At 34.8% G+C, this 26,312-nt stretch overlaps 1 protein-coding gene across 2 annotated transcripts; it reads left to right on the top strand.

Moving 5' to 3' along the window:
- Positions 1-18: 18 nt before the first annotated feature.
- ppp2r5cb (protein phosphatase 2, regulatory subunit B', gamma b) lies at positions 19-23,450 on the top strand. Of its 2 annotated transcripts, XM_058755830.1 has the most exons (16): positions 19-225; positions 819-878; positions 2,351-2,513; positions 10,347-10,546; positions 12,007-12,117; positions 12,959-13,051; positions 13,462-13,592; positions 14,407-14,466; positions 14,735-14,843; positions 15,570-15,623; positions 16,686-16,856; positions 16,956-17,083; positions 18,904-19,005; positions 19,085-19,157; positions 19,530-19,646; positions 21,032-23,450. In XM_058755830.1, exons 1-16 carry the CDS (start codon positions 190-192, stop codon positions 21,164-21,166), a joined length of 1,743 nt encoding a protein of 580 aa, XP_058611813.1. In that variant the 5' UTR covers positions 19-189; the 3' UTR covers positions 21,167-23,450. The 2 variants fall into 2 exon arrangements, with proteins under 2 accessions (XP_058611813.1, XP_058611814.1); XM_058755831.1 differs by lacking the exons at positions 19-225; positions 819-878; positions 2,351-2,513 and adding an exon at positions 7,071-7,321.
- The last annotated feature ends 2,862 nt before the right edge of the window (positions 23,451-26,312 follow it).

The following is a 26,312-nucleotide window of genomic DNA, read 5'->3' as shown; positions in this document are numbered from 1 at the left end:
TTTGCAATGCACACATTATTGCATGCCAACACTGAGTAATTAATGCTCTCTCCTTAGTGTAAAATAATCAAATTCATGCACACACACACACACACACACACACACACATATACACGCACACACACACACACACACAGACTGACTGACAGCGGCTCTCATTGACTGTCTGCAGGCTGGAAACACACGCGTATGAGTGCCATGCCGAATAAAACCAAGAAAGACAAGGTGAGACACAACCTGCCGTGTTTGAATGCGGAGGAAAACCCGTAAAAGTGCGCAAAATGCGGATTTATACTTCAGTCAAAGTGGCAGATTAGTTGCAGCTCTCAGCTCGAGACATTAGCATGTATGCTAACTCCAGCTTTGCCCATCATAAAACTTGCTTTTATCGCAATGAGTTGCACTCTGGGTTATAAACTTTAAACGATTTACACCCCTGGAGGCGAAACAAAGCACTTTAGATGACTTTACATGTGTATTTATGAACAGTTTATTTTGTGGGTGTTCAGTTTTCGCGGCGAAGCTAACTTTAGCCTGTTAGCGCAGTAATAGGGATGGTTTGTCGTTTATAGAAATATTCCTTTCACCCAAATGCGAGCTGAAATGACCAAAATGCTTTTCTATGAAATTAAATCGCATGTGTTTTATTATATTTGGTGTTGGAGTCCAGATTTGGACATGAAATACTTAAGCCGGATTGCTAATGTTAGCTGTCAGTGAGATGCTCTGTTATTATTAGCCGATATTGATTAACTTCTGGGGTTTTTTAGGGGGGATAATGTGAGGACAGAGTTTTATGTTGTTTATTCTCTTTATAGGATTCACCAAAATCTGCAAAAGTGAGTAAAACAGGAGGGCAGGAGAACTCAGATCATGAGGTAATTTAGCGCTATTTTATTTATGTGTATATATATATATATATATATATATAAAATTTGCTTATATTCTATATAATTGTCTGTTATCTGCAATGCAAATGATAAAAATGAGATGCATGTGTCTCGTTCTGATCATGTGGAGAAGTTATTTTAATGGAGAGAGATGTGAGCTGAACTGGGCTGTTTTTATTATTCAGATTATTTCAAGGCTCTTTTTTTTTTTTTTTTATCACATGGTTAAAATCTGGCCATAGATTAAATGTCATGTGCAGAAATGCTGCTTTATGCATTGATGCTTTGTAGCAGATTTATGAATGAAAATGTGTAGTTAGAGTTAGAGGATCTAAACACACTTTCTTCTATTCATGCATATTCATTTTAAACCTAACATTTTGAAGTTGATTCATGCAAACGTTGTGCATCAAGCCTTTATGAGCTCTATTGATCTGTGATCAGCTTGCTGTCAGTAATACAGCACGACTGATTGATGCCTGAAACATTGCAGATGAATTGACTTCTACTGTGATTGAGCACATGAAACATGAGCATAAAATTATAAAACAAAAGAAAAACATAAAAATGTGCAACCTTGTTTTAAAATGAGAAACCCTAAAAAAGTAATAAAAACACAAAAATTTAGTCATAAATTGAAAACCATAGAAATATGTTAAAAATGTGCAACTATTGTAAATTGTTACAAAAAATAAAAATAAAAAAGTTTTTAAAATGTTACCAAAAAGAGCTAAAAATAAAAATAGGAAAATATTTAAATACACAAAAAAGTATTAAAAAAACATGCAAACGATTGTAAATAGTAACAAAAAATAAATAAAAAATACACACAAATGTTTAAAAATTGGCAAGCTTATTTTAAATTGTTACTGAAGCATATATTTTTTTTTTAAATGTTTAAAAAATTTTGTTTTAAACTGTAAACCTTTATTTTAAATTGTTACAAAAAAACAACATTAACAGAGTTAAAAATGTTTAAAAATATAAAAAGCTCTGAAAAAAAAACATGAAACAAAAACATAAGTGTTTAAAATCATAAAAAAGGTGTTAACAATGTGCAACTTTATTGTACATTGTTACAAAAAAATAGTGTTAAAAATGTTGAAAAACACAAATGTTTGAACAACTGTAAAAAAATAAATAAAAATAAATGTATTTAAAAATTAGTAACTTTTGTAAATTGTTGCAAAAAAAAATATATATATATATATATATATATGTGTAAATAGTATATAAAGTAAACACTGTGTTTACATTGCATCTGTGCTAAAGATATTCAACTTAAAGGATATTTGTAGCTGAATGGTTACAGATCTGATGTGCTGCGATAAAGCTTCAGTCCTGTTCAATGATCCCGCTGTGTTTTTGTTGTTCATTCAGCAAAAACGAATAAGCGTGATAAAAATCAAATCGTTTCTTGTGTTGGAGAGATGAGGATGTAAGGTGTTTTTCTCCATCAGGGCTCGAATAAGAAGGGCGCTAACAGCGTCCCACCGACCACACAGCTGCTGAAGGGCAAAGCGGCCGGATCTCAGACTCCGGTGAAGAAGGAGAAGAGGCCGAGCTCGTCTCGATTCAGTCTGAGCAACAACCGAGAGCTGCAGAAACTGCCTGCGTTCAAAGGTGAGACGCACTGCATTCTATTTGCAGTGATTTGATTGGATGGTGAAAAGTGTTTTGCGGTGTTATTGGTGAATATTGCTAAGCCCCGCCCACATGGCCTCGATTACATCAGAAGAAAAGGAAAGTTGTTTTAGAGGTGGAGCAATAATTATGTTTTGATGCTTTTTGATGATTTTAAGATACTATACATATTTACATCTAAAATGTAAATGTGTGTATGTGTACATATATTTTTTTTTAGATCATTAATTTTAATGTTTTTGCATGAAGCTTCTTCTGCTCACCAAGGCTGCATTTATTTAAACAAATCTACACTAAAAATTGTGAAATATTATTAGAATTTAAAACAGCTGTTTTCTATGTGATTCTATAGTAAACTGTAATTTATTTCTGTGATGCAGCTGTATTTTCAGCATCATTACTGCAGTCTTCAGCGTCACATGATCTTCAGAAATCATAATAATATGCTGATTTACTGCTCAAAAAAAATTTCTGATTATTATCAATGTTGAAAACAGTTGTGCTGCACAATATTTTTGTGGAAACTGTGATACATTTTATTTCTCAGGATTCACAGATGAATAGAAAGTTCAAAAGAACCGCATTCATTTGAAACAGAAATCTTTTGTAACGTTATAAATCTCTTTACTGACACTTTTGATCAATTTAACACATCTTTGATGAATAGAAATATTAATTTCTTTAAAAAAAAGAAAGAAAAAAATTACTGACCCCAGAATTTCAACGGTGTTTATTGTTAAAAAAGATTAATGGCTGGTGAAAATTCAGCATTTCATCACAGGAATAAATTATATTCTAAAGTATATTAAAACAGATAACCGTTATTTTAAATTGCAATAATATTTTACAATATTACTGTTTTTTTCTGAATTTATAATCAAATAAATACAGCCTTGATGAGCATAAGAAGTGTGTGTGTGTATATATGAATCACTAATCTTATGATCATCTTATACACACACACACACACACACATATATGTATAGTTATAGCTATTTATCTAAATAATTTCTACACTCATTTTGAATGTAGGAGCGACTGCATATACATATTTACATTGACATTTATTAATTTAGCAGGTGTTTTTAGCTAAAGCATCTAATTAATAAGGAACATCATGAGCAATTTGATATATGCATGTATCATAATGATATTGTGCTATATGACTTAATGAGCACATCAGCGAACGGATGCCACTTTAACGATGCTCTGTGTGCTTTATGAAGCTATTCTTATTCACAATTGTATGTAAAACAGTCAAATTTTGTGTGTTTACTGGAAGCTAGAAAGAAATGACGTGATATAGAGCGAAAGATGACAGAATGGTCATATTTGGCTGAACTAATCCTTTAATAAAACTAATGTACTTTAACTAATATCCAGTGCAAACTCAATGAAAATATGATGAGCTGATGTTATGAAGAAGCTGCTTTCACTTCTTCATTTGCGGTGTTGTGTCATCATTTTATGTTGCATTATCTTCCCCTTTAGATGTTTATTTTCTCGCATCTGATCTAATTAAAGCCAGTTAACGATCCTCACTGGTCAAACCGTTACTCATAATAATGCAGAGAGCGAGAGCAGACGAGATTCCTGCAAAAACACACACGTGTTTCAAAATGCAAATTGACATTGAAAGCAGGGCCCGGGTTCGGTTTTATGGCCGGTTCTGTCATAAATCACTGAGATGATGAGCACATGCTCTGATTATGAAGACAAGGCTCGCTGCGTGCTGGGTTTTTGGAAACAGTGAGAAACAGCAGAATATGCAGCGATGAACCGCTCTGACTGTAAAAAGCTACGCTGTGGTCATGTGACTTGCATTACATTCACATATTTTGCAGCGAGTGGCATCCAGTTATGTTTTCAGAAATAAGCAGTTGTTCTCTTTTTTATTTTTACTGCAATTTTGTTTTCAAATGTCCTATATATGTAGTATACATAATTAAGTAAACTATTATTTATTTCCGAGATTTTATATATATATATATATATATATATATATATATATATATATATATATATATATATATATATATATATATAAATTGTTAATTATTATGAAATAATACTCTTAAAACTCTTATTAAAATAAGTTAATTATTATTTAGCAATTATCTAATAAATATTATTTGTATAATATATGCAATAATAAATATATAATTTAACAATTTTAACAATTATATTTAACAGTTGTCTTAAAATAATATGCCTCATATATAATGTAAATGATAACACGTATATATTTTATTTTTGATATATTAATGTCTGGGTAAAAAACAACAACTTTTTTTCCACTGAACACAATATATTTTATTTTTAAGAATCATATAGAACATTTTGGAACCATAAACATGTCAGGCTAAATAATAATAATTCAAATAAATAATTGAATTCTTCTTAAATTAAGTGCAGTCCCTTTAGTGAGCCTAAACTGCAGCTCAACAATAATCAGAACATAAATTATTTTCTGTAAAAAATAAATAAATAAAAAATCCTTCTAAATTAAAAAAAATAATAATAAAAATAATTCAGGCACTTAAGTGAACCTAAACCTTCAGCTCAATAATCAAAAACATAATCAAAACATAATTTCTGTAAAAATAAATAAAAAATGCAGTCATTAAACCTGGGTTTTTGGAGACATGCTCACTTTCTACACATTCATCTTTTAGTCCAAGTTATGATGCAGGAATGTTCACCTTTCATGGATTAAGTTTGGAGCGGTGAGGTGCGAGGGTGTGTGCACAGTTGTGTTAGAGCTGGTTTTGTCGAGTGTGTGAGTGTGAGAGTGTGTGTGTGTGTGTGTGTGTGTGTGTGTGTGTGTGTGTGTGTGAGTGTGTGTTGAGATGAGCGTCTCTGAGCATCTGCAGGTGTTGAGCTGTGGTTTCCTGTCAGCACGGTTTCTGCTGTCACAAACTGTTATGTCATCACTTTTTGTTTGTTTGCCATCAGCGGGACAGGGCTTTCGTTTCCGGCACAGGTACAGCCAGGAGACGATGCTTCTCGCAAAAGGATGCGTTTTAGGGAAACGCCAGATTTACTGTACTGACTGTCAGGATGCTGTCAGATTTGTGCATCTTTCAAAAATATAATGCTAAGAGTGTGATGGTGATGATGCTGGGCTTTTGTGAATGGGTGCCAGCTCTTCAGAGTGGGGTTTAGTGTGTTGCTATGTGGTCAATGTGGGTTGTTTCTAGGTTGATAATAAGTGGTTGCTAGGTTTGTCGTTCTGTCTTGTGTGATAAGAGTCTCTGATAAATGCTGGAAACCAAAATAAATAGTGTGTGGGGGGTATTATTCAATTCAAGTTTATTTGTATAGAGCTTTTTACGAGATTAAGTTTCTACTATATATATATATATATATATATATATATATATATATATATATATATATATATTACACATACATGCAGCAGAAACCCAATATATTTAAGGTATGACAAACTTAATTTGGTAATTCTGTATGTTGTGCTGTAGTATGTAGGTCTCTATTATTTCTGTGATGACAAAAATGCAAAAATCTGTTGTGCAGCACTTCTACCAAAAAAAGAGAGGAATTGTTCATATTTTGCTTGGTTACATTTTCAAAGATTAATTAAATTGTTAAAATTGCATGCATTTATTTGATTAGTACCGCTTTTGGTACTAAATTTGTATTAAATCATAAAACACAGAATGCAGAAAATGTAAACACCATTAATATTGTTGTTAAAATTATAATAAATTATTAAATTGTTAAAGTTTTATTAATTAAATTGATTATCATTTTTTTAATAAAAAAAAAATCTGCCATTAAAAATTTGAATCTAGAAAATTAATATGGAGGGGAGGGATAAAATAATGCATTTTGTATGGCACTATCATTGTTCAGATTTGAATAAAGTGTTAAATTTGTTAGTTTTATGAATTAATTTGATTATGCATCCTTTTTGATTATTAAAACTGAATTCAGTCATTAAAAAATGAAACTCAAATTAAAACGGAAAACACAATTTGAGAAAAAGCAATGCGTATTTCATAGGGCACTATTGTTTTTAAAATTGTAATAAATTGTATTGATTAACTTCATTTTTATATTAAAATCTAATTATTAAAAACTAAAACCGATGAGAGAATTTAAAGAAGAAAAAAAACTACATTTCACTGGTCACTAATATTGTTAAAATTTAATAATAAATCATTACATTGATAAAATTTTGTGAATTCAATGGATTAAAATGTAATTCAATCACTGAAAATGAAAAATCTCAAACAGAAAACATGGAATTTGTCAAAAAACAAACCGATTTCATAGAACCCTTCGTGCATCTTCCATCTGCCTCTGCTTGCGTTCTTAGCGCACACTTTTCTCAGAACTGTAAGTACGAGAGCAGCACAATAAAGTGCTTATCTGTTATTACGGTCTTCACCGGCCCTCTGCTTGCACTGTGACGAATCACATACTCTGCATGCGCCAATCAAACCCACAGCTCCCACCTTCCCCGGCCCCCGCCAGCCAATCAGCAGCCTCCCTTCTGCTTGAGATCACATGATCTCCTCCGGCCAATCGGCGGCTTCCCTTGACGGGTGACATCACTAACTAGCTGCTTCCCTCCAGCAGCAGAGCTTCATTTTCTGCTGAGAGTGTTTGTGCTAAAATGGAGGCTAACAGCTCGACCTAGCCGTCTCGCGCCCGATCCGACCCATAGATGTTGACATGCTCTAAAGAGGAGGCCAGGATGGTTCTGGATGCTCCGAGTGCCAACGGGCCCTTTCAGCCGGTGGCTCTGATGCACTTTAGAGGTGAGACGTTTGTCTTATTGTGTCTGTGTAGGCAGAGAGCGACGAGGAAGGTTGCTATGCCATGATTTGTGGCCGCCGTTACGAAGGCAGAAGAATTTGCACCGCTTGCGAGACGCTGGAAACGGCTTCAAACGTCTTTGGTTTACATTCACAGCAAGCTGCCTACCTAGACTGCATTTTTAGACATTTATGCAACATTTCTGGCCGTAATGACCCATGCATACTTCATGCATCTGATGCACGGAACTGCAGCTCGAAGCACAGCATGCATGTTGCTCGGGTGAACGGGGAAAGCTCTGTTTACAATGCGCTGGTTAAAGAGGAGCGGGTCTGTTTAACTAGCCTCCCATCCCCCCTAACCAGAGCGCTGATGTCAGGGGAAGTGAGGTCACGGCTCCAGGAAGAATGCATGTATATGCATGCATGCATGTGTGCTCAAGCCGCAGAGAACCTGCATCCTGACGGCCGTTTCCTTTGCTTCATGTTCAGACAGATGAGTGTTCATGCACAAATGTCAGTTATGATCATTTTCTGTTCATAATGGCAAACTAACATAATGCTTTTACTATTCCTGCATGCATACTGTGAACATTATGCAAGTATGCATACAATATCTATATGATTTGTGCACTATACCGTATCCTACAATGCAGTCTCTTCTGCTCACCGAGGATGCATTTATTTAATCAGAAATATATTTTAAAAAACTTTCAGCATCATTACTCCAGTCTTCAGTGTCACATGATCCTTCAAGAAACATTTCTTAGGAAACTGTGATATACTACCGTTCAAAAGTTTGGGGTAATTAAAATCAAACAAATGAATGCTGTTGTTCATCAAGGATGTGTTAAATTGAACAAAAGTGACAGTAAAGACACTTATAATGCTACAAAAGATTTATATGTCAAATAAACGCTGTTCTTTTGAACTTTCTGTTCATCTGTGAATCCTGAAAAATAAAATGCATCACAGTTTCCACAAAAATATTCTGTTTTCAACATTGATAATAATCGGAAATGTTTCTTAAGCAGCAAATCAGCATATTAGAATGATTTCTGAAGATCATGTGACACTGAAGGTTTGATCACAGAAATAAATTACAGCTAATTTTTTTTGACGTAGCCAATGCAGCACTGGTGAGACTTACGTTAAACATTAAAAATGTTAATTATTCCAAATTTACAATAGTGCATTTATTTACAGCCCTTATTTTTACTTATTCAATCAGACTGCAAAAAGTTTAATTGTTTAAAATGGCATGAAGGAAAATAAGCATTTAAATTCCTAGATAACACACTTGCACGTAGTGTGTTAATGGACATCAATGCATATTGTTTCACTACACTAGATATTATATTCTCCACACAGCCTTATGTTTTTAAACATAGTAAACTGGTATTACCTGAATAGTTGGATAATATTTTGATGAACTTTGGGTTGCTTTAAAATCATCTTTAGATGATGCATTCACATTTAATTCAATAAGTGCCGTCCTGTAATTATCTCAGATAAACATGGTTATTAAAATGAGTCAAGTTGTCAGAATCGCAGTTGATGTGACTTTTGTTTCACTTATTGCTCTGGAAAAATAAGATCAAGCCGATTGCATGCATTATGGTATGCATTATTTAAAGCACGCAGAATATTTGCATACCATGCACACAGTGCATTCAGAACGTGAAGGGTGCATGCTTTCTTTAGTGAACTGCAGACTGAATCGCCTTGTTTTGTATTAAACTGAGCTTCACCAGATTAGTTCTGGTCAAACGCATTAGTTGTTGATGCTGACGTCTGTGCTTCACATGACGGTGTTATTGCACTGCTGCTTTCACATGTAGACCACAATCACCACTCCCATGTGCATAAAGAGAAGTGTGAGGCGAGTTTCTCACAGGCATGACCTTTACAGATCATGTTTCAGTATCAGGACCAGTGCAGTGAAGAAAACAAACACTTTTACACTTGTTCAGATCATTGAAGTCGTCTTTGCACCTAATGACTCTAATGATCCGCATTAAATTTAAGTGTGAATAGGGCCGTAATAGCATCGCATTTATCGTGAAAACATTGATGCATCCCAGACGACACTGAAGAGCCGCCTACTCATCCGTACATCTCTGTGCTGAAATAAAACTACGCTTTTAAATGTCGCCGGTCATGTGCAGCTTTAAAGGAAACCTTGTGATCTAAACGTTCAGAGAAGTGTGTCTGATGTCAATAATGCAGGAAAACCCTGCAGCTGCAACATCACTTTAACCCTGTAAAGCCTGACATATGAAAAAAAAAAAAATTGGACAGTTTATTGAGCTTTTACACACAATATTACAAAAATCTAAAAACAATGTGTATATGTTTTTGTGGAGTGTCATATTTGACACATTTATGGCTGATATAGTGAGAATGTGGAGGAAAAAAGCTAAGCTGATATTTATATGATGAACTTCTGATGCTTGTGATGTAAATCAATGAGATCTTTATAACAGATACAGACATAAAATGATGTAAATATCAGTGGTTATCGCCAGTAATATGTCTCAGTAAGATGAGATGTACATATAATGCAATGCTGATGGAGAGATGAAGAAATAAAGCTCCTCAGAAGATGTGAGATGAAGATCATTCCTCCGCTGAGGAACAGTGAAAGTAAAGCTCCTCAGAAGATCCTGATGATCAGATTTGAGACGCGCTGATGTTTCTAGAAAATGATTGATGGAGAATCAAGTAAAGCTGAGCTGCTTCAGTAAGTGTTCATCTGGAGACATGACTGCAGTTATTCTGACGCTTACTTGATCAAAATCAGTCCAGATTTGAGACGAGAAGCTTCTACAATTACACTAAAAGAGCTTTTACTGGATAAAAAAACTCGGATGACAGAAGTCCTGAGCAGATTGAGTGAGAAACGGCAAAGTTTTGATCATTTAGAGGCCTTAAAAATGCATGCATCAAATATGTTTAAATTTTTCCTTCCAGTGAGTAGATGTCAGTGTTGCATTTAATGCATTAACTCTCCTCTCCGTTGCTGTAGATGTTCCTCCCGCCGAGCAGGAGAAGTTATTCGTGCAGAAGCTGCGTCAGTGCTGCGTTCTCTTCGACTTCGTCTCCGACCCCTTGAGCGACCTGAAATGGAAGGAGGTGAAGCGGGCGGCGCTCAGCGAGATGGTGGAGTACATCACTCACAACAGGAACGTCATCACCGAGCCCATCTATCCTGAGGTGGTGCACATGGTGAGTACACACAAACGCCATAAATGTGTCCCTGCAGCACAAAAGCAGTCATAAGCAGCACAGGTATATTTGTAGAAATAGCCAACAATACATTGTATGGGTCAAAATTATGCATTTTTCTTTTATGCCAAAAATCATTAGGATGTTAAGATCATGTTCCATGAAGATATTTAGTAAATTTCCTACCGTAAATATATCAAAACTTCATTTTTGATTAGTAATATGCATTGCTAAGAACTTCATTTGGACAACTTTAAAGGAGATTTTCTCAATATTTAGATTTTTTTTGCACCCTCAGATTCCAGATTTTCAAATAGTTGTATCTCAGACAAATATAACATACGGTGAATGGGTGCCGTCAGAATGAGAGTCCAAACAGCTGATAAAAACATCACAATAATCCACACCACTCCAGTCCATCAGTTAACATCTGGAGAAGACAAAAGCTGAAACAAATCCAGCATCAAGACGTTTTAATGTCTAAAATCTGCTGTTGTTTCTCGCAACAAAATCCAGCCACATATTTGTTTAGAGCTGTTTTGAACTATTTTGATCTGTGCAGATTTCTCTCCTGATTCAGACCAGAACACTTCTTCACTGAGGAAGCGTTATTATGGATTATGGACTCATATTTTAGACATTAAAAACGTCTTAATGCTGGATGTGTTTCAGCTTTTGTCTTCTCCAGATGTTAACTGATGGACTGGAGTGCTGTGGATTATTATGATGTTTTTATCAGACTCTCATTCTGACGGCACCCATTCACTGCAGAGCATCCATTGCTGAGACTGAAATCTGTTCTTGTGAAGAAGCAAAAAAAAGCAAATTTTGGACTAGAGAAGTCAATGCTTTTTCTGTTCTTCTATAAAGTGGATATGAACTATATAAACCTCTGATAGAGCATCACTCGGCCATACAAGGTTGTGTTGAGCGTTTGGGCAAATCTGTTGGCTCCTCTGAATCAGATCTGTTGTTTCGCCATCCTTTTAAGGGGCGGTTTTTGGCCGACAGCTTTGCGTTTAGCAGCAGAGCGTCGATTGACCTGCGGTTGGCCTCGGTGCTTCTGCCAGCTGCAGTTATTCCAGCGTTGAATTATATCTCTTTGATATTTATTAGAGCCCACAGCTGATGTTAAGCCGCGGCCTATCGAAGTGCAAATGGACTTGCGAAATAAGCATGATAATATGTTCTCAAGCACATTTCCCTTAAACACACACACACACACACACTCTTTGATGATTAAAGCCAAGAACTTCAAAGTGCTGCGATCGGGAGGATTAAAGCCTTTTCTTCTGATTAATTTGTGCATGTGCTGCCACGTTTTATTAACCAGCAAGCTGTACGGACGGTTCATTGATAAAGACTTACTCCTTTAGTCTGTTCCCAGTAATCAGATATGTATCTATACACACATTTTTTCTCCGCTGCAGTTGAAGTTTTATGTGGTTTGTTTGTTTCAGTTTGCAATCAACATGTTTAGGACGTTACCGCCATCATCCAACCCAACCGGCGCAGAGTTCGACCCAGAGGAGGATGAACCCACGTTAGAAGCGGCCTGGCCTCACCTGCAGGTGAACACCTGGACATTTATATGAAATTAATACTTTTATCCATCAAGGATGCATTCAATTGATCAAAAGTGGCAGTAAAGTCATTTATAATGCTACAAAAGATTACTATTACAAATAAATGCTGTTCTTTTGAACTTTCTATTCATCTGTGAATCCTGAAAAATAAGTTTCCACAAAAAATATTGTGCAGCTCGACTGTTTTCAACATTGATAATAATCAGAAATGTTTCTCGAGCATATTAGAATGATTTCTGAAGATCATGTGACACTGAAGACTGCAGTAATGATGCTGAAAATACAGCTGCGCATCACAGAAATAAATTACAGTTTATTAGCTATTCACATAGAAAACAGCTGGTTTAAATTGTAAAAATATTTCACAATTTTTACTGTATTTTTGATCAAATAAATGCAGCCTTGATGAGCAGAAGAGACTCTTTCAGAAACATTGAAAAAATCTCACCAAGCCCAAACATTTGAATGGTGTGTATATATATACATATATATGTGTATATATATATATAACACTATTATTTATATTATTTAACAAAATCATTTTATTACAATATTGTTTTCACTGCACTACAGTAAAAATCCTATAAATGAGAATAATGTGTGCACTTATGTGAATGTTTTTTTTATTTTTAATATGCTTAATTATAATGAAATTGTTGTTGTTATTATTAGTAGTAGTCATAGTAATATTCATTATTATTATTATTGATACAATATAATTTCCCTTTAAAAAGTGTGCTGTTAAGGCACTTTGGATAAAAGTGGCCTCTAAATTATTTATTTACTACGCATTAGTTTGAAATGCATCATATTTTTCTTTCCACAGCTCGTCTATGAATTTTTCCTGCGGTTTTTAGAGTCACCAGACTTTCAACCAAACATAGCCAAGAAATACATCGACCAAAAGTTTGTGATGCAGGTGTGTTGAAATAAGCGTTCAGGTTCATCTGTTTGGTTCAGAATCACTTGGCATTGAGTAAATCATTCAAATCAGTTAATCTTTAGCATTAAAATGCCAAATTGCACACGTAGGACTCCATGTGCACATTGCGGTTTTATTTAATATACTGTACTTAATAAATGTGTTTGTAAGTTCCCTGCATTAATATGTATTCAATTTGCTTTATTTGAATGCATTTGTGTGTGATATAAACGAGTTCTTTATTATACCCTTAATTTATTAACCACAATAATATTCATGTCCTCAGAAAACACAGATGTTTTGTGTGGGTCATCGAGTTATTTTTGCATGATTACCAAAGACTTTTATGCTAAGAAATGGATCAGTTTACATCCGATAAGCCTTATTAAGATCTGATCTGATTGCAGCTCCTGGAGCTGTTCGACAGTGAAGATCCTCGAGAGCGGGACTTTCTGAAGACGACTCTCCACCGCATCTATGGGAAGTTCCTGGGTCTCAGAGCGTACATCAGGAAACAGATTAATAACATTTTCTATAGGTGAGACTGTGAAATATGACCCAGGACGTGCAATGCATGCAACTGGGCAATATGGCAAAAAATTTAAATTTAAATTTTTTGACCGATTCTCTATTAATTAATTTATTTTTAATGATTGAAAATGTAACTACAACACGATTCAAGTAACTTTTTCTTTATTAACCCTCCAGTTAAAGACAGTTCTGTTCCAAGTAAAGCACACGTGAAGATGTAAATGTTAAAGATGCATGAACTACAAACTTGTCTTATAAATATTATATATTCAGAAATATACAAGGTTGGATCGTTCTTTTCTCTTTGCCTTGGTCAAAGTGTCTAATTCTAGCGTTTGTTAATATTTCTATTCAAAATCGCGATTCCTCGATTTCTAAAAAATAAAATCGTGACAAATCATTACATTCGAATTAATCGATAAAACTGCACTACTTTCATAACATGACATTTCTGAGTGAAACTGCATATGATATCAGCCAAAGTTGACCCCTGATAACCTTTGATTTGATTTGGAAAATAGGAAAAAAACATTTTCATTTCTAATTCATATTTTTCTTTTAACAATTTTTTTTTTTTTTTTAGAATTTAATTAAAAAAATATTTTTCAAATTTCAAAAAGTTGTTTAAATGTGTTGCATTTAAAAAAAAAAAGTACTTCATTTTAATATAACATTTATTTTTGGCCCACGGCCCTCGGCTTTTGGTTAGATATGAAAGATTGATCAACTGATGTTATACTATGATTTTATTGACTGATATATAATATCTGAGATATATCTTTTATAAATTGATATAGAATATGTGTTTTATCTCCGTACAGGTTCATCTATGAAACAGAGCATCATAACGGAATAGCCGAACTACTGGAAATATTAGGAAGGTATGTTAAAATCTATTTCTGCTCTCAAATCCAAGCAACATTCGAACAGATTAATTTGATTGTGTATTATTGTGACGAATCACTGTTGCTTAACGAAATGGCAATATAATGATATGATGTATAATAATGATATTTTTGGTTTCATTCATTGTTTTATAAGCACACTAGTGTACAGTTACAGTGTGTTTGAAGCCTCGTTAATGAAGTCTTTGTAATTATTCACCGTTTCAGCGAGATTCACGTCTTGTGTTTTCCTCTCCTCCACCAGCATCATTAACGGCTTCGCCTTACCGCTGAAAGAAGAGCACAAAATCTTCCTTTTAAAAGTTTTGTTACCTTTGCATAAAGTCAAGTCCCTCAGTGTTTATCACCCGCAGGTAAGATCTGGAGTTTATATCGATTCATGTGTTATTTTTCTTTTTAACACTTTTTAAAACTGTGTTTGTAGGACATTATTTTTATGATAATTTTGCACATTTTTTTTTTTCCTCCGAAATTCTCATTATTGTAATACACATTAATGTTTTACTCTTGGTTTTGTAATTCCCATTTATCTCAAAGTAAATGATAAATTATTTTGCGTTATTATTTTGTAATTATTCATATAATTAAAATACATTTTTATTATAGAAAATAAATATAAAGTAGTGCTGTCAAACGATTAATTGCGATTAATCACATTCAAAATAAAAGTTTTTGTTTACATAATATATTTATGTTTACTTTGTATATTATGCATATATAAATACACACACACAGAGTATATATTTTTCAATATTTACATGCATATTAATTTATATTCCTATATTTTATATTATACATGAATATATTTAACATAACACATTTTATTTTTAAAATAGTAAAATTTGTAAATGTTTCTTCCATATTTTAATTCTGCATAAATTACATTAGATACTCATTCAGGAAAATCTAACTAAATCAAAAATTAAACATTCATATGTATTATAAAAATGAGAAATCATTAAAAACTAAGCTTTAATTTTTTTTTTTTTTTTTTTTTTTTAATTATAATGTGTTACTCATTGCTTTGTGTTTGAGGTGCATTATGAAGCTGATGATTGACTGTTGTTTCTGGTTTTCAGCTGGCTTACTGTGTGGTTCAGTTTCTAGAGAAGGACAGCACACTTACTGAGCCGGTGGGTTTTAGCACCATCTGCTGTTCACGTTCTCTACTCTGTCTGCTCTTATAAAGCTGTTTTGTCTTCTGCTCTCTAGCTGCTTTATCAAAATATGTTTATTCTCTGTTATTCCTGCTGAAAAGGCATATGTACAGTGCACAGCATAAATGAGTACACCCTCTAAAACTTAACAAATTCAGCAATTACTCTTTATTTATATGATGTTAGGGTTGTGAGGTAATGAGTACACCCTCCTGAAAGTTACTAAATAAAAAAAATAAATAAATAAAAAAGTGTATAGGTTTAAGGTTATTTTTGAAGTATATTGAACCAAAACGTTTCTCCAAATAACTCTAATTTCATGTTGCAGAAAGTGTGTTTAGAAATTGTGGGCTCAAACTTGAAAGTTAAATACAATGTTAAATACATAAATGCAATGTTTAGGTATTATTATTTTTTTTACTATTATTTTGATTTATGCCTTAGTTTTAGGTTGTAATGTTTACCTTTTTTAAAGTAATGTGAAATTGATTTTTTTGTATTTATTTATTTAATATTTTTATTTAATTAAATTTTTTATTGATATATTTGTATTTGCATTTTGAATGTAATTTGGCAATTAAATGGGTTTAGGTTTCATGGTTATCAATGTATGCAATTTCAGCAATAAAAATTTTAATTTTTCTAAAAAGGAAACAAATTATTTGTTTATTTTAAGAGAACCATCTTATTTTCTCTTGTAAATTTAGTATTGCTCTTAAATAAAAAATAAAAAGTTTATATTTTATCTAATTCCTCGATTAATCAATGGAGCAATCAGTAGAGTAATGAAGTACCTGGAGTAATGATGCTGAAAATACAGCTTTGCATCACAGAAATAAATGACAGCTATCAGATATTCACATAGAAAACAGCTGTTTTACATTGTAATAATATTTCGCAATTTTTAAAATATTTTTGCGCTAATAAATGCAGCCTTGGTGAGCAGAAGAGACTTCTTTCAAAAACACTTAAAAATCGTAATTATTCCGAGCTTTTGGCGGCTGGTGTGGTTGATGCAGAGTGTTTTCTTGGTTTTAGGTGGTGATGGCTCTTCTAAAATACTGGCCAAAGACTCACAGTCCAAAGGAGGTGATGTTTCTGAACGAGCTGGAAGAGATTCTGGACGTCATCGAGCCGTCAGAGTTTGTTAAAGTGATGGAGCCGCTATTCAGACAGCTGGCCAAATGCGTCTCCAGTCCACATTTCCAGGTCTGCTGAACCCTGAAACACTCATCTGCAGGAGCAACACGAGTTCATCAAGCTGCAGTCTCTGAGAGAATCTCTGGTTTATGTTCATGTTGTCCTCAGGTTGCGGAGCGAGCTCTCTACTACTGGAATAACGAGTACATCATGAGTTTAATCAGCGATAACGCGGCGAGGATCCTGCCCATCATGTTCCCCTCGCTGTACCGAAACTCCAAAACCCACTGGAACAAGTGAGTCACGCTGTTCACAAGTTCAGCTGCAGCGCACGCTTATTCTGGTAGACGCCGGTTATCCAGAATATTGACTAATTTGGTAAAAACCGAGTGAGTCAGAGGGGTTTTACGCATACTGAGAGTCAGCCAATCATAAGAAAACTCATTAACATATAGAAATCATACAATTATTGTATCAGAAACAGCCTGTTTAATTGTAATGAATAGAGAGCTTAGAAAATGGAAAAACTAGATATAAAAAAAAAACATAATAATGACGCTTGACTTATATATACCGTATATACATATACTGTGTATATATATATATGTCATAATTTAGTTTTTCATATATATATGTGTGTGCGCATGTATAAACAAATCAAATGAAAACACACATATATATATATATATATATATATTTATTTATATATTTATTAATAAATATATATAGATAAACACACACACACACATATATATATATATATATATATATATATATATATGATTTTGAAATCAAGTAATTACATGATTTTATACTTATTACAAATATAAAATATATATTGTTACATTTTATATAATGGAACAGAATATAACATAAATTGTCATTAACCAAACATAAATATCTATTTGTGTAAAAATATACATTATAAAACGGATAGTTCCGGTCCTTGATTCTGATTGGTTGAGCCGCGTTCGAAGCTGTTACAAAGTAACATACACCTTTGTTTACGTCTGTGTGTTGCTCGGCAACCACTTTGTTGCAGCCAGAACCGTTACTGAGGAACTACATTGTTTGGCTGAGGAATAATGTTTTTATTAATCTCATTACATTTTATTTGCTCTGTTTTAATTTGTGAAACCTTGCTACATATATGGAATAACCGTTTTATATAACTCCGCTTTGCGTCGTACCTAACAATGCCCCTTAGCTGTTATAAATTCACCACGGCTTCTTGGGGCTTATTGCTTTATTAAATTGGGCCTCATTCATATTCCACATCATAGCAACCAAAGCATTCTCAAGCGCCACCAGCTGGCCGTTTTTCAGAAGAGCGCCTGACATTTTTTCACTTGGTGGACACACATTAATTAAATATTTATTGTTAGGTCTATGGCCTATTAGTCTTTTTTTTTTTTTTTGCATTTATGCAATACTGGAGCCAACCTATATATATATATATATATATATATATAATTTAACAATGAAATTGAAATCCTAATACTCTGGTTTTACAGTCCTTACACTGGCTGCCTGTGCGTTACACAGTAGATTTTAAAATTGTACTCATTGTCTATAAGTCACTAAATGCTATGGCTCCATCATATATCTCTGATTTATTGATTGAGCACAATGTAAGCAGATCCCTCGGGTTTTCTAACCAGAGACTCTTGTTTATCCTCAAGACGAGGCGGAGGTGCTCGCGCTTTTTCTACGATTGCCTCCAAGACTCTGGAATGATCTGCTCACTTTTATTAGAAAGTGGCTAAACCTTTCTGTTCGATATGGCTTTTAATTCTGGTTGAAGCGTGAAGCGTCCTATGTTTTTGTTGCATGTTATGATGTATTTTTTTTTCTCCTTCCTCTTGGTTTTACTGTTTTTTTTTTTAGTTTTTTTTTTTTTCATTGTGTTATTGCTGTTTTTAGTTATTTTATTGTAAAGCACATTGGTCAACTCTGGTCATTAACCAACCAAAATGTCATTTTGATGAAAAATTAAGATGCACATAATTTTATAATAGTGACTTGAAAAGCGTTTCAGTCCATCTACACTCTTCAGATGTTCAGTCTGTTAGATGAAGAGTTTTTTGATGATGTCACTTCCTCTTCCTGTCGTCAGGACGATCCACGGGCTGATCTATAACGCTCTGAAGCTCTTTATGGAGATGAATCAGAAGCTTTTTGACGACTGCACACAGCAGTTCAGGGCCGAGAAAAACAAGTAGGAAGCGCTTTCACTCTCTCAGACTTTCAGAGTCGCGCTCGTCTGGCTAAACTCTTCCTTTCTCTCTGAACATTAGAGAAAAGGCCAAGTGGAAAGAGCGCGAGGAGGCGTGGATAAAGATCGAGAATCTCGCCAAATCAAACCCACAGGTAAACGGCTCTGATATTACTCGTGTGGGCAGAACTCAGAGCTGCAAATAGCCAAACCTTCTCCAGCACATTCAGTTTAATAGCATTTCTGTCATTTATTTAGATGAATATATTCCAGGTTCAGTAGAAGCTCTAACACTGTCAATCATTTTGACTCCATCGCTTTAGAAACAATGTTTGTTTATGGTAATACACTTACAATGCTTGTGCATTTCTGTTTACATTTTTATTTTACAAACAAGTGTAAATTTCCTTTTTGGCAATTGACATGCTTAACTGCTATTGTTATTGGAAAGTATGTTATTAATGTGCATTTGTTGCATATATTCAATAGTATTTCAGAGGTTTTGATAATGACTTTCTCTGATTTAGTTTCTCATGTACATCGACTCCACCAGCCTCAGCAGTCCGATGGACATGGAGACAGACGGGCCGATCATTGAGGATGTCATGATGCTAAAGAAGACCGTAGAAGAAGAAGCCACTCAGGTAAAAGATGTTTTACCATTTAAAGGGATAGTTCACCCAAAAATGAAAATGTGATGTTTATCTGCTGACCCCCGGGGCATCCAAGATGCATGTGACTTTGTTTCTTCAGTAGAACACAAACGAAGATGTTTAACTCAAACCGTTGCAGTCTGTCAGTCATATAATGCCAGTCAATGGGACTCGCGGCTTTGAGAGAGAAAAAAACATACAGAGACAAAACCAAATTAAACCTTGCAGCTCGTGACGATACATTGAGGTCTAAAGACACGAAACGATCGGTCTGTGCAAGAAACTGAACAGTATTTATATAGTTTTTTACCTCTGATACACCGAACGGTCCAACTGTCCTGAGCGCGTTCATAACAGCCGGCGCGTGACGCGTCGTCGTCTTGCTTTACGGCGAATCGCAGACTTATAAGTGCATTACACTCCTAATTGAGATTGTAGATAGTGTCAATGGTCAATTTGACAGATAGGTGGCGGTAATGCACTTTTTGGGTGTACTATCCCTTTAAATAAGGATTGGGGTCAGTGAGGTGTTTTTTTTTTTTTTTTTTTTATATTAGTCTCTTCTGCTCACCAAGGCTGCATTTATTTGATCAAAAATACAGTAAAAATCGTGAAATATTATTATAGCTGTTTTCTATGTGACTGTCTGTTAAAATGTGTTTTTGGAATAAGTCTCTTCTGCTCACCAAAGCTGCATTTATTTGCTTAAAAATACCTAAAAATCATTAAAGACATTTTATAAATCTTCATGAGCATTTGAGTGTGCGGATAAAAACTAGATTAGAGCACCGTTTGCTGTTAAAATCTAAGCTCAGAATCGCGATGCATTCGGAAGATCTCAGAATCCATCGATTCTGCATCGATTTATCGTTGATGCCCTTTAGTCGACCAGAAAAATCTTTAGTCGAGGACAGCCCTAATAATATCACAGTTAAAGGGTTAGTTCATCCAAAAATTCTGTCATTAATTACTCACCCTCGTGTCGTTCCAAACCCGTAAAACTTTCGTTTATCTTCTGAACACAAATTAAGATATTTAATGCAAAAGTATTAAAAGTATTCTCGTAGCTTTGTAAAATTACAGTTGAACCCCAGATGTCACATGGATTATTTTAACGATGTCCTTACTATGTTTCTGGATCTGGGAACATTACAGTTGCATTGTTGTCTACGGAAAGGTCAGGAGCTCTCGGATTTCATCAAAAATATCTTAATTTGTGTTCCGAAGATAAACGAAGGTCTTATGGTTTTGGAACGAGATGAGGGCAAGTAATTAATGACAGAATTTTCATTTTTGGGCAAACTAATCTTTTAAGTTTCCCACTGGATATTCTGTGCAAATGTCATTTCACTGTTTTATTTCGTCTCTCCGCGCAGCCCCACAGAGACCAGCGTAAAGAACGTCCACTGATGCGACGCAAGTCCGAGCTGCCTCAGGATACCTCCACCGTGAAGGCCCTGGAGACGCACCGGCGCGCCGAGGACATGATCGGTGCCCAGGATGGCCACTAGAGGACCACAGATGCCCGAAACCCAGCCCAGATTAGTCCAGTCCAGACCAGACCAGTCCAGTCTCAGCCGCCGTGTTCAGCACAGACGACCAGCGGTGGAGGACGGCTCCGGTGTGACCCACAAACACATGAACCCGTTCTGTCCAGAACCGACCGCGCCGGAGCCCATCCCACATCCAGACCCCCTCGATCCACGCTAGTCCCGACTCATCCTCTCCTCTGCTTTCGTTTGTCCGTTTCTCTCTGTTAAAGGGATAGTTCACCCAAGAATGAAAATTCTGTCATTAATTACTCGCCCTCATCTCGTTCCAAACCCATAACACCTTCATTCATCTTCAGAACACCAATTAAGATATTTCTAATGAAATAGACAGCAATGTAACTGCCAAGTTCAAGACCTAGAAAGGTAGTACGGACATCATTAAAATAGTCCATGTGACATCAGTGCTTCAACTGTAATTTTAGTAAGCGAAGAGATTATGTTGTGCGCAGAAAACAAAAATAATGACTTTATTCATTAAGTCTTCTCCTCCAAATCATGTATTCCGCCATTACTGAGAGTACCACACCGCATGTGCGCGTTGGTGTAATCAGCTTTGTTTACGTTCAGCATGTGTGCGTTTCCTCCTGAACGTAAACAACTCTGATTACGTTGATTATGTTCTGGGGAAAGCACGCACATGCATCGTGGTACTCTCCTAAATAGCGTAAGATGGTAACTCGTGGAGAAGAGTTGTTGAATAAAATTACTTTTGTTTTCTTTGCGCACAAAAAGTACTCTCGTAGCTACGCAAAATTAAAGTTGAGCCACTGATGTCACATGGACTGTTTTACCGATTTCTGCGACTGGGAACGTTTGTATTGCTCCAAATGCAGGATCAGAGAGCTCTCGGATTTCATCAGAAATATCTTAATTTGTGTTCTGAAGATGAACAAAGGTCTTACTGGTTTGGAACGACACGAGGGTGAGTAATTAATGACAGAATTTTCATTTTTGGGTGAACTATCCCTTCAAGCTGAACCGCACTTGTATTCGGGCGAGCGAACGATTCTCAGGTTGTTTGGAGACCGAGAGCAGCGAGCCGTGTTCAGATTTCGCTCTCTTCTGTGGTTCTTGTGTCTGAAATGAAACCGGCTCAGTGTGTATTTCACGTCACGCTTGCAAAATACCCTTCCGTTTTTGTCCAGATACTTGGCAATAAGTTCGTCCAGGGAGATTTTGGTTGTTCAAACAATGGTGAGCGGCCTTACGGTGGTTAATTCGTTTTTAGATGAGCGTCAAAGCTTTTTAACGGGCAATACCGAACGTTTTGTTTACCCAGTTTTTCGACCAAGCCTTTATTTGCATAGAGTGCCTTTTTAGATCGAGGAAAAAAGTATTTTTCGTCTGAAATTTTCTGGTTTCGCTCGCGAGAAACGCGGATAGAACGGGACCCGGAGAAGCCTGACAAAAAGAGAAATTCTCCTGATAAACTTGAATGACTTTCTCTGAATTGTTTCCTTGGGTTTGGTTTAGGACGAATCCCTCTGAACCATTGTTTGAACTCCCATTGAGTTTGGCCTGGTCGGAGCTACGGTGCAGTGCTCTCTCTGCGTTCGTCCGTGTCGTGATTTCAGATGCAGGTTTTTATTCTCGGCCCATATAAGCTCGTCTGTCCGATTTGAATGTGCAAATTTCAATAGATAAATGCGTTATTTTTCTCTCTCCTGACCTTTCTCTTGGGTTTTAATTTAAACTCCTTCCTTATCTTTCGGCTGTAGTGCGAAAATCTAAAAACGTAGTCTGCGAAAGATGATTTTTCTCGCCGGTGTCAATAGCATAACTTGCGTTCTTTTTCCAGCTGGAAGCTTTCATTGTGGTGAATTTCACTTTCCGTTTCGTTTCATGAAAGAAAATACAACTGCAAAGTGTCCTTTAGTATGCGTCCCCCTACTAAATGGCTCCATCTGATATTGTACATATTATGTACTGTTATGATCCATCTATTATTGAATGGTAGATCTCTTATTTTGTACAAATTTTCTCGTGTACAGATGAAAACCGCTATTAGCCACTTGCAGACAGTTGGTATTTGACAGACTTCTGTAACTGCGTTAGAAACGTTTACGATTTAATTTCTAATGTTTTTGTTTTTTTACTATTTGTAATTGAGAACTTTTCTGTCTCTGCATTCAGCTGTCTGATGAGATCCATCATAAAATAGCCTTCATATGTGCTTTTCTCCAAATCTCAAGTGGTCTATGTCTATATACAGGAAATAAAGAAAACGTGTTTTATATTTTCATCTTACAAGGTGTTAATTGTATTCTGTGTTGTGCATGTGTGTGTTGAAGCGTGATTGTGACTGAAAGTTTTGCACTAAAGAAAGGTTTGAAGGCTTTTCTCATTCACTGAAATGGGTGAGGAACATTTGATTACAGATAAATAAAAAGTAGTTTCAGTGGTAATTCTCATGAAATAAGAATGGAATGGGAACTTTAGGGGCTTAATATTCATAAAATGTCAATAATACAAAATATAATAATAATAGTCTCCTAACATAGGCTTTTGTTGATCAGAATAAAAATTATTTTAATTTTGGGGCTAATTATTTCCCACTGTTTTCTACTCTAAGTGTAATATAACAAAATAATTACTAAAACATTCAAATTAAAATGAAATCAACATATTCAAAATATTAATAAAAGCTATAATATTATCACAAAGATATTAAAATAACGCTGCTGTCAAATCCAAATGATTGGTTGAAATGTTCATGAAATTGCCTTGAAATAAGGACCCATTAAGTTTCCACTATATTCATATTAAATTGGTTTTGCTGCCCTTTCACGCCACCTTGTGGTTTCCATCAATCATACTTAAAGGCATAGTTCACCCAAAAAATTAAATTTTGGTCATCATTAACTCAGATTTGTGTTTCTTAAAACCCCCAATATGTATTTTCTTATGTGGAAAACTAATTGAGAACAATGTAAGGATCAATGTAAGGGACTTATGATCTCAGGCCCATTCACTTTCATTGTTTTGAAAAAAGATGCAGTTAAAGAGAATGGCAAACCACATATCCTTTTGCTCCACAGAAAAAAGTAGGTCATATGTTTTATTTTTTATGTTTTATTTTGAGTGAACTGTACCTTTAAGAGATGGGACCTATCTCTCAATTAAATGTGAATAATGCTGACTGTTTAAAATACTTTTTTCAACGTTTTGTTTTTTTTCACCAAAAATAATAATTTGCTGACACAAAATGTTTTTATTTATTTTTTACTTTACATTATTCATATTTCAACGTCAACCTTGTGTGGAAACGTCATCAGGTGCCAGCGCTTGTCCAATCACGGTGCACCCTCTGGCAGCGCGCGCATAGCAGCTTGGACAGAATTGGCGCGATTTTCTGAGGTAAGGCGATTTTTACTTAAAGACGCGTTATTATCGGTAAGTACCTTTACATTCGTAGTTCTAGGCGAACTATAAGTCTCCATCTCTCTGTCCAGTGTAACGACGCAACGCTTTGTCGAATATTTGAAGGATTGAATGCGCGTCGAACGATTATCTCGGTTTTTGGCGCACATGACGGTGAGGCCGATTGTACACCATCTTAACGACTTTTAAAAGTTACTAAAGTGAGCGTAATAAGATAAGGGTAATGTTTACCTACAGTTAATATCGGAAGAAAAGAGACCCAGAGATTCACAAACTTTTCTGACCTAAAATATTCACTTAAAGTCCGCCTGACATTTTCATTAATCAACACATTGATGTTGCTTAAATGGTCACATGACTTGCAAGTAAACAAGTTAAATATTTCTGTATGAGATGTTCAGTTCACAAAAGTTGGATCACTCAAGTGTCGTTTAATTGTCATATTTTAATTACTATCAATGTACTTGCTTAAAAATACCATGTTCATATCGTGGTATATGATGGTTTATAAATATGATTTTTTTATGCATTTGAAGTTTCTTCTGGTCATCAAGGCTGCATTTATTTGATCAAAAATGCAGTAAAATTTTCTAAAATATTCTGAAGAGTTTGAATTGATTGGTTCATCCTTGCTGTAAGTGATTCTGTATTTATTGTCATCTGCTAATATTTTATTATGTTTTTATCAAAACTATACACTACCAGTCGAAAGTTTGGAATAATTACTTTTTTTTTTTTTTTAATGAAAGAAGCCTCTTCTGTTCACCAAGAATGCATTTATTTGATCAAAAATACTGTAAAAATGTGAAATATTATTACAATGTAAAACAGCTGTTTTCTATGTGAATATCTGTTAAACTGTAATTTATTTCTGTGATGCGCAGCTGTATTTTCAGCATCATTACTGCAGTCTTCAGTGTCACATGATCTTCAGAAATCATTCTAATATACTGATTTGCTGCTCATTTATTATAAACAGTGTTTAGTAGTGATTGGAGAAATGAATCAATTGCTTCGCAAAATGATTCACTTTTTCGAAGCGCTCGAAACAACACGAAACACCAAAAGTGTGTAAATGCAACAAAAACTCAGGCTAAACATGCATGAAAACAGCTTTTAAAATCCCATTGCAAATATTTTATTGAAAGTATAATACATTAAATTCAATAAAAATTCTAAAATGCCATTAAATATGAAGCGTCTGTAAAATAGCCTATGTGTTTTTTATTTTATTTTAATAATATTAAATTGCAGGGCTTGTTTTGTTTGTTTTATGTATAGCTTGTATAAAAGAGACTCATCCTTTTAATTACACAAATGTCTCATTAAAAATGTCTACAAATTGATGAAACCGGTAAAAACCCAGCAGTGCTTCGAAAGCGCCCATCACTAGTGTATAGTGCCCTTCGTTATACAGAATATATCAGTCACTTCTCCACCTTTCATCAACTTACTTCAAAACAACTTTTTATTATTATTATTTTCATGTATTTTATTTTGGATTGAGTTACGATGCATTGCGAATGCTAATTTTTTTTCAGGAGTTTTAGTGCAGCTACAAATCAAATATCTTCTGATAACGTCAACCGTACATTTAGTTTGTCATTTTAATTTTATGTAGGTTTTAAGGCTTTCAATCTACTCTGAAAGAAGGTTCAACAACACTGTCAGATAAAAGAGAAAAGGAGGTCTCTACTCATACAAAATGCATAACATCAGACTG

Source organism: Onychostoma macrolepis, chromosome 20 (genome assembly GCF_012432095.1).
Source record: "Onychostoma macrolepis isolate SWU-2019 chromosome 20, ASM1243209v1, whole genome shotgun sequence".
Classification (NCBI taxonomy): Eukaryota; Metazoa; Chordata; class Actinopteri; order Cypriniformes; family Cyprinidae; genus Onychostoma; species Onychostoma macrolepis.
Note: the sequence above shows the minus strand (reverse complement) of the source record. Positions and strands in the feature narration are given on the sequence as shown.